The sequence below is a fragment of the Podarcis erhardii genome (assembly GCF_964252035.2).
Source record: "Podarcis erhardii genome assembly, chromosome: 17".
NCBI classification, from domain to species: domain Eukaryota; kingdom Metazoa; phylum Chordata; class Lepidosauria; order Squamata; family Lacertidae; genus Podarcis; species Podarcis erhardii.
This window is the reverse complement of record NC_138515.1, coordinates 33,452,918-33,469,634: the sequence shown is the minus strand read 5'-3', so window position 1 is coordinate 33,469,634 and position 16,717 is coordinate 33,452,918. Positions and strand designations below refer to the sequence as shown.

At 45.4% G+C, this 16,717-nt stretch overlaps 1 protein-coding gene across 1 annotated transcript in view; it reads left to right on the top strand.

Moving 5' to 3' along the window:
* The first annotated feature begins 3,009 nt into the window (after positions 1-3,009).
* Positions 3,010-16,717, top strand: part of WDR3 (WD repeat domain 3) — a 28,652-nt gene continuing 14,944 nt past the window's right edge. Inside the window, exons 1-12 of the mRNA XM_081844919.1 lie at positions 3,010-3,236; positions 3,820-4,029; positions 4,464-4,582; positions 5,021-5,099; positions 6,679-6,774; positions 7,620-7,730; positions 9,210-9,311; positions 9,435-9,532; positions 10,429-10,533; positions 11,214-11,444; positions 11,952-12,045; positions 13,913-14,014. Of these exons, the coding sequence (XP_081701045.1) occupies positions 3,066-3,236; positions 3,820-4,029; positions 4,464-4,582; positions 5,021-5,099; positions 6,679-6,774; positions 7,620-7,730; positions 9,210-9,311; positions 9,435-9,532; positions 10,429-10,533; positions 11,214-11,444; positions 11,952-12,045; positions 13,913-14,014 (1,518 nt within the window). The 5' untranslated portion in view covers positions 3,010-3,065. The remainder of the gene's footprint in view (positions 3,237-3,819; positions 4,030-4,463; positions 4,583-5,020; positions 5,100-6,678; positions 6,775-7,619; positions 7,731-9,209; positions 9,312-9,434; positions 9,533-10,428; positions 10,534-11,213; positions 11,445-11,951; positions 12,046-13,912; positions 14,015-16,717) is intronic.

The following is a 16,717-nucleotide window of genomic DNA, read 5'->3' as shown; positions in this document are numbered from 1 at the left end:
CCCCCGCTGCAAATGCGCGCGCGCGCGGGGGGCGGGGTCTCTGCGAAAGAAGGCCCCCCCCCTGCCCGGGATGGTTTTCTTTTCAAGCTCGAAACCCCTTCTGAGGGGAAGACCGAGTGGTCCATATTCAGCGTCGGTTTCGAATTCAAAATGGCGGGGGGGCGGGTGAGTTTGACTTGCCTGCTCCTTCAAGGAGGACTTTATTATTGTTTTTATTATTGGTTGTTCGCCGCCCTCAGCCCGGCCTTGGCTGGGGAGGGGGGCGGGGTATAAATAAATTATTATTATTATTATTATTACTCGTCCTGAATTCTCCCCCCCCCCACCACAGGGCTCCTCTCAGACTTGCCTAATTTGTGGGGCCCCCCCAATGCCACGGCATCCCCTCGTACAGCACATACTTGGCCCCCCCAACAGCCTTGCAAATCCAGATGCAACACACAGCAGGCTGGTAGACAACATCTGGAAAGCAGCTGGAAGCCGGTCTCCCCCCCCCCCCCAAAAAAATTTGATTTATTGACTGACTTGGGAAGAACACTGTTTTGAACCCGGAAGCTGCCCACGCAGGCAACGACGTCAGGGTATCTCTATACTTTTTTTTAAAAAAAGTCTTCTTATCTCGTCGCAGTTTAGAGCGGCTTCCTTTTCCGCTGAGGCTTCGCCCCTCCCCTTCCGGTTCCCTCAGATGGTCAGTCGCTCCCGGAACTTCGAGCCCCGCGATGAGGAGCAGCACGTGCTGCGCAGAAGCCGGAGGGAAATAAAGCCGGTAAGTCCAGCCAGCGGGCGGGGAAGCGGTTAGGGCTGTTGGGCCAGAGCTCCCCCCAAGGAAGGGAAGAATCCTAGAATCCTAGAGTTGGAAGAGACCCCAAGGGCCATCGAGTCCAACCCCCTGCCAAGCAGGAAACACCATCAGAGCACTCCTGACATATGGTTGTCAAGCCTCTGCTTAAAGACCTCCAAAGAAGGAGACTCCACCACACTCCTTGGCAGCAAATTCCACTGTCAAACAGCTCTTACTGTCAGGAAGTTCTTCCTAGTGTTTAGGTGGAATCTTCTTTCTTGTAGTTTGGATCCATTGCTCCGTGTCCGCTTCTCTGGAGCAGCAGAAAACAACCTTTCTCCCTCCTCTATGTGACATCCTTTTATATATTGGAACATGGCTATCATATCACCCCTTAACCTCCTCTTCTCCAGGCTAAACATGCCCAGCTCCCTTAGCCGGTCCTCATAAGGCATCGTTTCCAGACCTTGGACCATTTTGGTTGCCCTCCTCTGGACACGTTCCAGTTTGTCAGTGTCCTTCTTGAACTGTGGTGCCCAGAACTGGACACAGTACTCCAGGTGAGGTCTGACCAGAGCAGAATACAGTGGCACTATTACTTCCCTTGATCTAGATGCTATACTCCTATTGATGCAGCCCAGAATTGCATTGGCTTTTTTAGCTGCCATGTCACACTCTGACATCACAGAGAGTGTCTCTGACCCAGTGCAGAGTGCATTTCTCTCGTTTCCCACGTAGAGGGCATATCCGTGCGGACGGCAGAGCACGGGGTGCTGTAGTTATCACCCTCTCCTACGTGTTTGCTGAGAAATTCCAACTCGTGAGTACCTACTCAAGTGTAGGAAGTCCGTAAAAAGCAGAGGCATCACCTTGCCAACAAAGGTCCGCATAGTTCAAGCTCTGGTTTTCCCAGTAGTGATGTATGGAAGTGAGAGCTGGACCATCAAGAAGGCTGATCGCCAAAGAATGGATGCTTTTGAATTCTGGTGCTGGAGGAGACTCTTGAGAGTCCCATGGACTGCAAGAAGATCAAACCTCTCCATTCTTAAGGAAATCAGCCCTGAGTGCTCACTGGAAGGACAGATCCTGAAGCTGAGGCTCCAAGACTTTGGCCACCTCATGAGAAGAGAAGACTCCCTGGAAAAGACCCTGATGTTAGGAAAGATGGAGGGCACAAGGAGAAGGGGATGACAGAGGACGAGATGGTGGGACAGTGTTCTCAAAGCTACCAACAGGGGTTTGACCCAACTGCGGGAGGCAGTGGAAGACAGGAGTGCCTGGCGTGCTCTGGTCCATGGGGTCATGAAGAGTCGGACACGACTAAATGACTAAACAGCAACAAACAATTGGCAGCAGAGCCCTGTACAGTGGTACCTCGGGTTAAGTACTTAATTCGTTCCGGAGGTTCATTCTTAACCTGAAACTGTTCTTAACCTGAAGACCACTTTAGCTAATGGGGCCTCCTGCTGCCGCTTTGCCGCTGGAGCACGATTTCTGTTGTCATCCTGAAGCAAAGTTCTTAACCTGAAGCACTATTTATGGGCTAGTGGAGTCTGTAACCTGAAGCGTATGTAACCTGAAGTGTATGTAACCCGAGGTACCACTGTACCTGAATTGGGGTCTGTGCATTGGAATACGCCTGTGGACAGCCACGCTGAGTATGGATGCTGCAGGATGAAGACCTGACAGCGAGGATGGGGCTGAAAGTGTGTCCCAGCTCCACCATCAGTACACATGTGCCCTGCATGCAAGTAGCATGTGAGCAGGGCTACTGGCTCTCCAGGTCACATACTTTGAGTAAGGTGTTGCTAATTTACATCGTTTACCTGCCTGATTAGAATTGTAGATTTGGGAGGGACTCCAAGGTTCATCTAGTCCAACCCCCAGCAATGCAGGTATCTTTTACCCAACGTAGGGCTCAGACTCAGGACCCTGAGATTAAGAGTCTCATGCTCTACCAATTGAGCTGCTATTTGGCGATGTCCCAGGAAAATGAAATTGTTTAGTTCCAATGGACCTGAACTGTATGTGTAGGTAACATCTGCACAGATGTATCCTAAAGGCAGTGCTAAAAGCATACGTCCAAGTCATCTGTTAAAAATAGCAGGAAATGCCGCAAATACCATAGAATGTAATGTTTCTATGCTAATTCCTAAGAGATGGAAGAAAAACAACCATTCCCTAAGAGCCAATACTTATTTTCTTCATTTCTGCTTCAGAATTAACATTTGCCTCCTCCCCTTCTTGTCCAGACTGGATTCTGCAAAGACCTGCGAACCTCTCCATGGGGCTTACCAAGCAATATCTACGTTACACAGGCGCTGCCCTTTTTGGAGTGGTTGCCAGCCAAAAAGGCAATATTGTCTATGTGACGCTGCGGGGCGAAAAAGGTCGTTATGTAGCAGTGCCGGCCTGTGAGCATGTTTTCATCTGGGATACTCGGAAAGGAGAGAAGGTGAGCGACTTTCATAGCGTTTGAGAAGGATGTGCAGTAGTCCAAGATGTCACGTTTCTTGCATTTCATGTATAATATTGTATTTTTGTTTGCTGTGGTCACACAGACTTGTGATGGTGTCCACTGATGGCACAGTATTCCCTTTTGGCATTTTTCTGTTGCCATTCCCTATGCTGGATAGAACTCTGCTTATCCATATTGCATAGAAATACTTGAATCAAGCATAAGAGTTGATATTATAGCAGTGCCTCTTAGAGCACTTTCAGTGGTAATCTCTTTCTTGTTAGCAGTTTCTGCCCCTTTATTTATTTGTTAATACAGAATGTATTCCTCTTAGCGTGGAGTATATAGTCAAAATAGCAACACCATCAATTTTTAATAAGGTATTAGCAGACTTGGAGGAACCCCTGCACTTTAAATTGCTCTGAGTATATGATGGTTAACAGTAATTAACAAATCTGTGTTATGAGTCCTAAAGCTTGCAGTATATATTTAATTAAAAGATGTGTCCTTCCAGCCTTTTCTAGGTGAGCGTGGCTGTGCCACACCATATGACAACTGTCTTTTGTATTTCACCTTTCAGGTTCTCATCCTCCAGGGCCAAAAGCAGGAGGTTACTGCTCTTTCCCCATCCCCCGATGGTCTTCACTTGGCTGTTGGATATGAGGATGGATCAATCCATGTATTCAGTCTCCTAAGTGGTGAAGGAAATGTTACTTTCAATGGTCATAAGGCTGCCGTAACTGCCCTGAAGTATGATGAGCTGGGAGGAAGATTGGCTTCAGGATCAAAGGTTAGAAATTCTTTGGATAACTGGTGTGTAATAGATGTAACTAAAGTGTGTCAACTGTTTGTTGATAATGTGGTTCAAATTTAGGTATGTGGCATGTAGTGGATGAGGTCTGGTGTGTTGGTTGAACATAACATCCCTGAATCTTCAGAACATCATTGTCATAATTTATAATTTCTGTTTCATTGTAAATTGCTTTGAGGGCCATGAAAAGGTGATACAATGAAGAAAGAAGGCCATAAAAATATCCAGTATCTAGCCTGTTAATATTTTTGTGTTTTAAAATGTGAGGACAAGGGTGAAGTAATACAGTGAGGTTAATTGTGGGCTGGTATTTGCTTGTTTCTGATGCCTTGAATCCCTTGCTCGGTTTGGTTTATAGTGAGCATGGCTAAGGCAGTAGCATATGTTCATTCTCAGTGTCCTTCTCCTTCTAGGACACAGATGTCATCATTTGGGATGTGATCAATGAGAGTGGTTTGTACCGGCTGAAGGGCCACAAAGATGCCGTTACACAGGTGGTCCTTTTGAAGGAGAAGAATATCCTGGTTTCCAGGTAAAGGTGTTCAGTTAAGAATACATCAGACAAACCTGCTAAAATATGTTCTGAAGAGGGGTTAAGAGGGGTTGTGTCTCAGATGGGAATCATAGAATTCTAGGGTCATCTAGTCCAATCCCCTGCAATGCAGGAGTCTCAATTAAAGCATCTATGACAGATGGCCATCTAACTTCTGCTTTAAAACCTCCAATGAAGGAATTGTGTGCTTCATCAAAGTTAAGCTGTACATGGCCCTATTTTCTAGTTTTTTCACTTTGTAATGCATGTTTATGCTGACCTTTGAAACTCCCAGTTCACACACTGTGACTGATACTCTGTACACGTATGGCAGCCACGACAGAACAGAGATGCTTGACCCAGAGTGCTTAATATTAACCTAAGAGTCTAAGCAGGGTGAAACTGTTGCCATTCATTGTCTGTCTTTTTTTTTGACAGTGGAAAAGACACCCTGGTGAAATGGTGGGACCTGGATACACAACACTGCTTCAAAACATTGGTTGGGCACCGTGCTGAGGTAAATAGGATGCAGAAGTTCATATAACAAGATTATGCAGAAAAAGTCATGGCTGTTGTTGTTTCCCTATTTCTCTAGCTTTGGTTTTTAGGCAAGGTAGGCTAAGAAGTGTTTGATCATAGACAGGTTAGAAAACAAGAAGTCTAGTTATGCTTGTTTAATTCAGGAGCTAGCCTCATTGAACTTACTTTCCAAGTAACTGCGGAATTTATTCCCAGCTAAATGTGTGCTTATGAGCATATCCTTAATTCATCTGAGAGATGCATCATATGTCTTTTTGATACACTGTCAGTAGGAAGAATACCACCTTTGAATTGAATTTACATATCTCAATAAACTGGCTCCCGTTGTAGTTCATAATTTGCTTCTATTGTTAGTTCATCTTTAAGGGGAAGTATTGCATTTATGGTATGCATGATAAAATAAATGATAAATAAAAAGGCAAGTATGGCAATCTCAGGATTCACACAGTTCTATCCTTCCCCTCCCCCTGTTTCATTTAAAATATGTCATAACATTTGACAATATGCATCCTAGTGATCCAGTCTACCAATTTTGTTCTGCAAATGTTTCATTTTGTTTCTCTGACATACAGGAAAGCATGCTGTTGCAATAGTCAGTGAACCAGAAAGTGTGTAGTAGGATGTTGGAAGGGAGTGTTACTGGGTTGTTGTTTTTATTTTGATTATGTATTTTGTTGTTTTGTGGTTTTGTTCTGTGAGCCGCCTTAGACCCCCAGGTATATTCAATAAATAAATAAATAAATAAATGTTCCAACCAATTTTACAGGTGTTTGTCTTGCCCAGAACTTTTGGCTTCTACCTGTGACGATGTATGCTGTAGGATATTTTAATTTAGTATCTCTTAGGTAAAGCAGTACTAATTAATCTGTCCTCCTTTAGCAAGGGGACAGTATCTCTTGTGTGGCTGTCTTCCCCTTTCTCCACTAGAAAGGGTCAATTCAAATTTTGCTTCCATAGACACCCCCCCCCGACTGCCAAAGTGGAAGGAGTCCTGACCCAGTTAGCTCCTGTCTACTCCAAGGCATAAGGGCATTGTGCAGCTTCATTGCTGTGCTGTTTCTGTCATCTAAAAGCCCATAGTGGTTCTTTCCACATACATACACACTGCAGAATAACCAGCTAATACGGGGGGGGGGGGTGTTAGTCATTGCCAGCAGCAAGGAGGAAGGAGACATGTAGTGGTAGAAGGAAACCAACCCTGATCAGAAAGAAGGTGCAGCACTGGAGGCCAGGCACAAGCTCCATTTTGCAGGGACCAGGGAAGGCATGGTGCTGGGAGGTTCACCATCTACAAAACATTCCTTCCCTTTTGGGGTCCAGAAGATTTTCTGGGATGGTTGAATTCTATAAGAAGGGGCAGTTCCAGAGCAACATGTTACAGGACCCCTTTTCTACTTCTCAAAAAGTGGCCCGTTTTCATTTAGTAGCTCCAGTTACATATTTATCCTACGAATACAAGGAATCCAAATTGGTTTTGAATTGCTTATTTATTGCTGTTAATGAGGGGGCTGATCCTAATTAAAGATAATGAAGCCCTTTGGCATGTTCTCATTCAGGTGTGGGGATTAGCTATAGTTTCTGACGAAAAGCTGCTTATCACCGGTTCTGCTGACAGTGAATTGCGGGCCTGGGACATCTGCTATTTCCAGGAGGTAAGAGCATGACACTTGCATCATAACATTTGTATCTGCTTGTTTTTATGGAATTCATACGATTTCTTTATTTGTATTCCATATCGCTGGTTGCCTCCTTGAACACTTTGCAGAAGTGTGGGACGTAAATGTAAACAAATAATAATAATTTCCCTGTGTCTTGTTAACATTAGTCCTTTGACTATACTGCTGCCTGTCTTGTATTAAAAGTGGCCTAGGAAGTTGTAACAATGGCCTTTTGAGGAAAAAGTCACTTCCTTGCCTTTATTTGGACAATAAAGCTGTGTAGATGCAAAGCTGCAGGAATTATATATGGAATCTGCAACAATAATTGAAGGGATCACTTGTGTTGTGAAGCAGTCATCTCTAGTTCCTCCTACACTCCCTGTTACAATATGGGAGCAATTGGAGGTGCCTCAGAGATTACTCGGCCACCCCATGGTACCTCTCACTTCCTTCCTGTTGCTTCATTGGATTAGGCCACATGCGGTATGAAGCTGGCTATTGGATTGCACTGGCTGGCCAAAAGGTGAATCTCTGAGAAGTTAAATAATAACAGTGACTTGCTTGCTGTTTTCAGTGGGCACAGCACTGTTGGAAGTCATCATTTGTTCAGCATGCTTTATGCCTAGTTGCCCCAGTGCTCAGTTTTAGTTGTTTCACTAATTCAGTTGTCAAGCACTTGCTTGTCCTTTGGCTTTCAAGTGTGAGCATCTCTTCCATTCTGCACCTGTTAAAATGTTAAGGGAATGAAGAATTGGCTTGCAAGAGGGAAAATGGAAGTTAGAGAGTGAGGCCCTGTCATTATTCTAAATGTATTTTACTAATTTTGGCACCATAAACAGGAACCAGACCCAAGTGAGCCAGAGTACAAGAGAAGCAAAGGGCTTGCGGACCACACTGGAGGATCTTCTGAAGAGGATAGGACAGAAGATCAGGATGAGACGGAGGATGAGGTAGTTTTCTGCTTGTGATCTTAGGGATACAACATTCATGACTCTTCTTCAACATATGTAAAATCTGTTAAAATGTCCCCATCTGAAATGCATACTAAGAGTGAATGTGCTCTTAGTTATCACTGGGTATGTTTTCTGTGTTATTTGTGCACATGCGTCCATATAAAAGAAAACTAAAAACTCTGAAGGGGAGAATACACAATTCTGATGGACAGTCAGGTTGGATTCAAACCATATTCATTTGGTGCCCTAAGGATTTCTTACAATGTGGGTGAGGGTGTTAAGTCTCCTCTCTCCTGTTCTTCCCCAAACAAGACTACCTGCTCCTTCCCCCACCCCCTTTTTAGCAGTAATCTTTGTTCCATAGAAATGCGTTCCTTTAATCATTGGCAAGTTGATGCAGGATCTGTGTCAGAACGTTGGTTCCTCTTTGCATTAAAAGTAATTCTGTGCATCCTTAGATTCAGTGCTGTAGCTGATCTGCTTTAAACAGCCTTGACTGCTTCTTGACCCACAGTTCTGAGATATCTGCTCTGTAACTGGCCGCTGACCCTTGGTTGCTTTTGCTGTAGTTGGAGGCAAGCAAACTATACTGTGGAAGGAGAGTCTGGGAATCCATTCTTATGGTGTACTTACCTTGGCTTGCAGTGCTAGGTTGAACATCTCTTGATACTCTTATGCAGTGGCGTAGCGTGGGGGGTGCAGGGGGGGCCGGGCGCAACATCTGGGGGGGGGCTGCGCTCGCCGCCTCCGGAGTCACCGAAGAGCCTCGGGCTCAGGCTGTAGCAGAGCCCCATGTCTCGCGGAACCGACGAGCTGTGCGCGTGTCCGGGCTGAAGGCGTCCAGCAGGCAGCGGCTCTCAGCGCTCGCCGTGGTCCCCGCGCGTCAGGGCCACGGAGGGTGCACCAGGCAGCCCCTCCTCACAGCCCCGCCGCTGCTGCTGCTGCAGCTGCTGGGCCATGTTGCATTTTCCTCGCCTCTCTGCCCTCCTCCTCCGGGCAAGCGGCGTCGTTTGGGCGGCAGCACCAGCGGCAACTCGCCTCAGATCACCTGACACGGACCCGCCGCCGCCGCCGTGGCTACCTTACCGTAAATACCCCAGCCCAGGCAGCAGCAAGAAGAAGCTGGCAGCGGCGGCAGGTTAGGGGTTAGGGGCGCAAATTACTTGCCTTGCCCCGGTTTAGGGGGCGCAAATTACTTGCCTTGCCCCGGTTTAGGGGGCGCAAATTACTTGCCTTGCCCCGGGTGCTGACAACCCACGCTACGCCGCTGCTCTTATGTATCTGGAAGAATGTTTGACTTCCAGACCATCAGTGCTTTTAGGAGTCCCCTTGAAAGAAGCCATTTATGGTGTATTAGTACCAATTATTTGCAATACTGTCCTGAATTACTATTCTCTTTTGATGTACGCTTTTGGTGACGTATTTTTTGAAAAAATTGCACGATGGTTGTTTTCAATTCTTTTTGTTTGCTTTTAGCACATCCTGAGATGCGTGAAAGCTGGTTCTGTCATGCGGGAAGGAAGGGACCGAGTTGTTAATCTTGCTACCGACCGCACAGGGCGGATTCTCGCTTGCCATGTATGTTATTAGCTTTTGGAACTTAGCGGGGGGGCGGGGTGTTTCTACCTTTCTTTGAGCACTTTTCTATAGAGATTTCTGGTTCAGAGACCCGTGCAACTGACTTTGTTATCATTTTCCAAGGGAACGGACTCTGTCCTGGAAGTGTTTTATGTCCTTAGCGAACAAGAGGTTCGCAAGAAAATTGAGAAGAAGATGAAGAAAGCAAGGAAAAAAGCCAAGTAAATGCATATTGCCGATACATTTTATTTTTCTATGCTGAGAACCAATAAAGGGCTTGATTCATGTCAGGGTGGAAGCGTCCTATTCCTATGCAAAGGGTTTTGAATGTAGCTTCATAATCTGTGATGAGTAAATCCAACACTTGCAATTAGAATAATAGTGTGTATAACATACAAATTTACATTTTATTTATTTTACATGTTGCTGAGAGGCTTGGTAAAATAAAGTTCTAATCTACTGCCTTTTAAAATGCATTTTTTTAATCCTTCCCCTTAAGACTTGTGTGTGGAAGGCCTTGTCAGTTTTGATGGTGCAACACAGCTGCGTAATACTCTGCCTGGCCCAGCTATGTTACAAGACCTTTAATCTACTTAGCCACCTTGAGATGGAGCTTAGGGCATTTCATGGGAAATCTCAGCAATGCAGCTCTCTTCTGCCCTCTTAGCGCAGTACAAAACAAAGCAGATAACTGTTTAGTAGTAGAGGATTTGGCAGAGGTGGGAAGTCTCCAATTTGCTGAAATATATTGGATAGTGGGAGAGATTGAGAAGAGCAAGTAAATTCCACCTAAGCAGTTTCAGGAGAACAAAGAGGCACTTTGGAGTTAGTTGACACCCCCTAGAGCAGTGTTTCCCAAACTTGGATCTGCAGCTTTTTTGGGACTACAGTTGCCATCATCCCTGATCACTGGTCCTGCTAGGCAGGGATGATGGGAATTGTAGTCCATAAACAGCTGGTGACCCAAGTTTGGGAAACACTGCCCTAGAGGTTGCGTTTGGCTCAAGAGCTGCCAGTTGTCACTAGCATGACATTATCCTGTTTATATGCATTTTTGCTCTTATTTTCTGACTCGAGCTGAGGTTAACATTCGTCTCATTTTTCTGGTTTTTCCTAGGAAGAGGTCAGGTGTGGAGGAGGAAGAATGTGATATCATTGTGGAGTGCAGCCTACAAGACAAGATTCAGCGTCTCACTAACATCAAAGCTTCTTCTAAAATCAAGTGAGTTCAAGGCATTAAGGGTGTTGCTCATAATTTTGATGCTCTTAAAGAGAGCTAGTGTGGCATAAAGGTTAGAGTGTTGAACTATGACCTGGGAGACCCAGGGTTCAAATCCCCACCACACAAATCCCAGAGCAATTAACAGTAAAAGGGACGAGAGAGGGAAAGGAGAGAGCTCAGAGAAGCCAAGGGTTATAAAGGATAAATGTGAGCAAGTATAGTTACATGTATGTGAGCTTTTTTTTTTAAGCTTGTGTGTTTCTTCTGGTGTAGATTTGGATTGGGAAATAGGTGGCATGATGCAAATGTCTGGGAGAATTCTAGGTAGTAAGGCACAAAGGGTGGAGGAGCTATTTAAACAAATAAGAGAATTTGGGCCGCTGAGGGTGATAGAGCTGGGTGAGGAGAGTTGTGCACCTTGTCAGGTTGCACATGTGGAAAATGGGCTGGGACAGACCTGGCAGTGGAGGGTTCCAAACAAGGAATTTGCACAGTGTAGAAGGGATGGGGACCAAGAAAAGGGAATTGATGAGAGGCCGGGGTGCCACTTGACCAGAACTACAAGAGAATGGGACGTTCTGAGCTTGTGTTTTTATACCTATACCATTGTGCTTAGCCCCCTCAACTCTTTTATCTGCTACTTGATGTTTTCTAACAATGTTGATTATTTTATTAAACAGGTCTTTTGACTTGATACTCAGCCCAAAAGGGGAGCTGAAAGCCACTGTAATGCTCCAGAACAACATAATCGAATCTTACAGCCTGAACCCACGAGCGCAGATACCCCAAGTTCTACAAGTGTCCAAAATAACTATTGGTGGTCACCGCAGCGATGTCAGAACCCTGGCATTTAGTTCGGACAACATTGCCATTCTCTCTGCTGCTGCTGAATCAGTTAAGATTTGGAACAGGTATGAAATGTCTCTGACCATTGGAGGAGAAACTAGTTGCAGTAAAATGTTTACAGGAAGCATTAAACATCTTAACTTTAGATATACTGTATATTCAGATGGATTCACATTGAGTTTAGGAAGAAGCCTTTCTTTTTTGCCATTGATCTTTTGTTATCTTCTTGTAGCCACAGATGAAGATAAAAACTTGGGGTTGTGCCAGTCACTAAACTAATTTGGCACAAGGCTTCCTTGTGGTTAAGCTTTTTTGAAACGGAGGGCCATAGTGCTTTGAAGGAAAGTGATGGTGGCCTGCATATGCGGTTCTGCTCTTTCGGCATTCCTTTTCCATTCATTCTCTCTCACCCACACCACCCATTCACTCATAGTATCTCCCTTCCTCCCTGCAACATCACCCATTCGTTCACATGTATGTCAGGAATGTCATGTGTTCCCTATTTTACTGAGTCTTCCCCCGATTCTGCCTTCTCTCTATGTGTAACTTTCATGTGCCATTTCTAATTCCAGGTCTACCTTACAATGTATCCGGACCATGGCGTGTGAATATGCGCTTTGTTCACTCTTCGTTCCCGGAGATCGGCAGGTCATTATAGGAACCAAGGTAAATTTCTGTACCTTCTGAACCTGAACGATCCCCCGCATGTTTCAAGTATCATCTTTAGAGGAAGTTCAGTATGTCTAACTTAGAACCATGTGGAATGTTATTCCTGGAGGCATACCTCCTTAACAAATGGAGTCCTAAAGGGAGATGCAGTTTATTCCTAGGTATACAATCTGAGAGAAAAATTCTTATTGTACAGCTAATACCTGATTTTTAGTATATTGCTTTGGCTAGATAAGCCTCGGAGCAGTAGGGAAGTATACTTCTATGTGTTTTCCAAATTACTCTGAAGACATGGGAGAAAATAGGCTCCGGTGATGAAATTTATGGATTTCTTTGAAGGCCTGTGGCTGGGAATGTTTTCTCTTACATGGCTAACCTTGACCACAGCCATTATAACACCATATTTTTCAAACATGGAGTTATACTTCAGGTGACTTGGAAGAAAATTGCAGAATTATAAGGAAGAATTTATATTACCATACCTACTCATGAGTCAGACTGTGGATGTGCTAAACTGCTCCTGATTGTCTTCAACTTTAATGAGTTTTGAATTCTTCATCTATACCTTTAACCATATGAGTGTGCTAAGAGCATAGCTGTGAGTGAAAAATGAAACACAAGAGATTCCCCTGATATTGCTGCCTCTCTCCTGCACCTGGGACCTGATAAGGAACTGTCTTTTGTTTTGGCCAGAGTGTAATGCAGGGGTCTGCAAACTTTTTCAGCAGGGGGCCGGTCCACTGTCCCTCAGACCTTGTGGGGGGCCGGACTATATTATGAAAAAAGAAATGAACAAATTCCTATGCCCCACAAATAACACAGAGATGCATTTTAAATAAAAGGACACATTCCACTCATGTAAAAGCATGCTGATTCCTGGACCATCCACGGGCCAGATTTAGAAGGCGATTGGGCCGGATCCGGCCTCTGTGCCTTAGTTTGCAATGGTGTAACATCTCTATTTCTTCACTGGCATCTCCCTTGGGTGTAATTATTGAAAAATCAATAGCAGTGAAAATCTTTGTTGCTAAGAGAGAGTTACAAATCGGCAAGTGCCTCGTTTGAATCTTGCCTCAACCAATAAACTCATTAGGCACACCTTTCTTTCTCAGCCTCAGCCCCCTTCAACCCCAAATCTGCATTATGGGATAAGAATGCCCACCTATTTTACAGGATTGCAAATTAAGCTGCTAAGCTGCTGTTGGGTCATTGCTCAAAATAGGATGCTATTGTAGACAGATGTACCGTATTTTTCGCTCTATAAGATGCACCAGACCATAAGACGCACATAGTTTTTGGAGGAGGAAAACAAGAAGAAAAAAAATATTCTGAATCTCAGAAGCCAGAACAGCAAGAAAGCAGCGATCCCTCTTCCTGTTCTGGCTTCTGGGATAGCTGCGCAGCCTGCATTCCATAAGATGCACACACATTTCCCCTTACTTTTTAGGAGGGGAAAAGTCTGTCTTATAGAGCAAAAAATACGGTAATTGAATCTGCCTGAATCTGCTAAATAAGTCTTCTGGGAAAACAACTTGGTCAGTGGCTAAATTCCTCTTCCTGGCACTCAAGCGTCAGATACGTATAACTGAATGCTTTGATGTGGGTTATCTGTGAGAGGTCTAGTACTATGGCCCTACCTTATTTATGTACCCCTATGATGTTTTAGTTTATAACTCTGTGTTGTGTAATATTTTATTTCTGACTATCGGTCGAATAATAAGAAAGGAAAGGAAAGGAAAGGAAAGGAATCTGCCTGACCATCCCACTTTCCTTCTTTCTCACACTTGGAGGCTATAATGAGTTACCTTCTGTAGAATTTGGAATCATCTCTGTAACTAATGATCTGGCTTCATTATTGCTTTAGACAGGGAAGCTGCAGCTATTTGATCTGGCTTCCGGGATTTTATTGGAGACCATTGATGCTCATGATGGGGGTTTGTGGTCCATATGTCCTTCTTCAGACCAGGTAATTAAAGCACATTTTCTAATATCTCACCATATGAACAGACTCAGGCCATGTGATACTCATCTGAGGCCCTTCTTCAGTTGCCCCCTGCTTTGGTGGTCCAGAGGGTAGCAACAAAATAATGGACATTTTCAGGGGTCGCTCCCTGCTTGTGGAATGCTCTCCTCAGGGAGGCTTGCCTGGCAACATCAGTGTGGTGTAGTGGTTAAGAGCGGTAGTCTTGTAATCTGGGGAACTGGGTTCGCTTCCCCGCTCCTCCACATGCAGCTGCTGGGTGACCTTGGGCCAGTCACACTTCTCTGAAGTCTCTCAGCCCCACTCACCTCACAGAGTGTTTGTTGTGGAGGTAGAAGGGAAAAGAGAATGTTAGCCGCTTTGAGACTCCTGAAGGGGAGTGAAAGGCGGGATATCAAATCCAAACAGCAGCAGGAGACTCTTTCAGGTGGTTCACAATTTAGCGGAACCACCTGTAACATCGGGGCCCAGTACGGGCCACATGTTCTCCTGCAATGATTTTGCAAATTTTTTTGCAGATAAAATCGCTCAGATTCGGGAAGAAGTAGACTCCACCGTGGGAACAGGGCCGGGGCGGGAGAGTGCTAGAGCCCTGTCTGGTCAAGTTGTGTGGGATCAATTCCAATCTGTTACCTCCGAGGATGTGGACAGGCTGCTTGGACGAGTGAAGCCAACCACCTGTCTCCTGGATCCTTGCCCATCCTGGCTTATAAAAGCTAGCCGGGAAGGACTGGGCGATGGGCTTCGTGGGGTGGTGAATGCTTCCCTCCGTGAGGGAGCCTTCCCAGACCCGCTGAAAGAGGCGGTTATTAAACCGCTTCTTAAAAAAACCATCTTTAGATGCGGCCACGATGGCCAATTATCGCCCAGTCTCAAACCTTCCATTCTTGGGCAAGGTGATTGAGCGAGTGGTTGCTGAACAACTCCAGGCACGCCTGGAAGAAGCGGACCATTTGGATCCCTTCCAGTCGGGATTCAGGGCTCATCATGGGACTGAAACTGCCTTGGTCGCACTGGTTGATGATCTCCGGCGGGCTAGGGACAAAGGTGAGAGCTGTTTCCTAGTTCTGCTGGATCTCTCAGCGGCGTTTGATACCATCGACCATGACATCCTTCTGGAGCGTCTTGAGGGGCTGGGAGCTGGGGGCACTGTCATACAGTGGTTCCGCTCCTTCCTCCTGGGCCGTGTTCAGAAAGTGGTGGTGGGGGATGAGTGTTCAGACCCCTGGGCTCTCACTTGTGGGGTGCCTCAGGGTTCTGTCCTCTCCCCCGTGCTTTTCAACATCTACATGCAGCCGCTGGGAGGGATCATCAGGAGGTTTGGGCTGGGTGTTCATTAGTATGCAGATGATACCCAGCTCTACCTCTCTTTTAAATCAGAACCAGTGAAGGCGGTGAAGGTCCTGTGTGAGTGTCTGGAAGCGGTTGGAGGATGGATGGCGGCTAACAGATTGAGGTTGAATCCTGACAAGACAGAAGTACTGTTTTTGGGGGACAGGAGGCGGGCAGGTGTGGAGGATTCCCTGGTCCTGAATGGGGTAACTGTGCCCCTGAAGGACCAGGTGCGCAGCCTGGGAGTCATTTTGGACTCACAGCTGTCCATGGAGGCACAGGTCAAATCTGTATCCAGGGCAGCTGTTTACCAGCTCCATCTGGTACGTATGCTGAGACCCTATCTGCCTGCAGACTGTCTCGCCAGAGTGGTACATGCTCTGGTTATCTCCCGCTTGGACTACTGCAATGCGTTCTACGTGGGGCTACCTTTGAAGGTGACCCGGAAACTACAACTAATCCAGAATGCAGCAGCTAGACTGGTGACTGGGAGCGGCCGCCGAGACCATATAACACCGGTCTTGAAAGACCTACATTGGCTCCCAGTACGTTTCCGAGCACAATTCAAAGTGTTGGTGCTGACCTTTAAAGCCCTAAATGGCCTCGGTCCAGTATATCTGAAGGAGCGTCTCCTCCCCCATCGTTCTGCCCGGACACTGAGGTCCAGCTCCGAGGGCCTTCTGGCGGTTCCCTCACTGCGAGAGGCTAAGTTACAGGGAACCAGGCAGAGGGCCTTCTCGGTAGTGGCGCCCGCCCTGTGGAACGCCCTCCCATCAGATGTCAAAGCGATAAACAACTACCTGACATTCAGAAGACATCTGAAGGCAGCCCTGTTCAGGGAAGTTTTTAATATGTGACATTTTAGTGTATTTTCATCTCTGTTGGAAGCCGCCCAGAGTGGCTGGGGAAACCCAGCCAGATGGGCGGGGTACAAATAATAAATTATTATTATTATTATTATTAAACTCTTCTTCTTCTTCTTCTACATAGCTCTAGGTACCAGGCGGAAACATTTCTTTTCTGCCAGGACTTTGACTCTTAATTATCTGTAGTCTTGAGTTGGTGGGCTCTGTTTTAATCCTTTTAAAAACAGGATTGTATTTTAACATTTTCTTCATTTTGCTTTTATGCCAGCTGTAATGTATGTGTTTGTTTCCCTTTAAGTTACCATGGTAAAAAAGTGACCAATAAATTTAAATAATAATAATTCATATGAATTATTTTAGTGGTACCACATTTAAGGATGCTCATTATTGTCTATTATTATTATTATTATTATATTTATATTTATATACCACCCTTTATCAAAAGATCTCAACAATTAGTGCTATCATGTATTGTGATTACGTTTTTAAT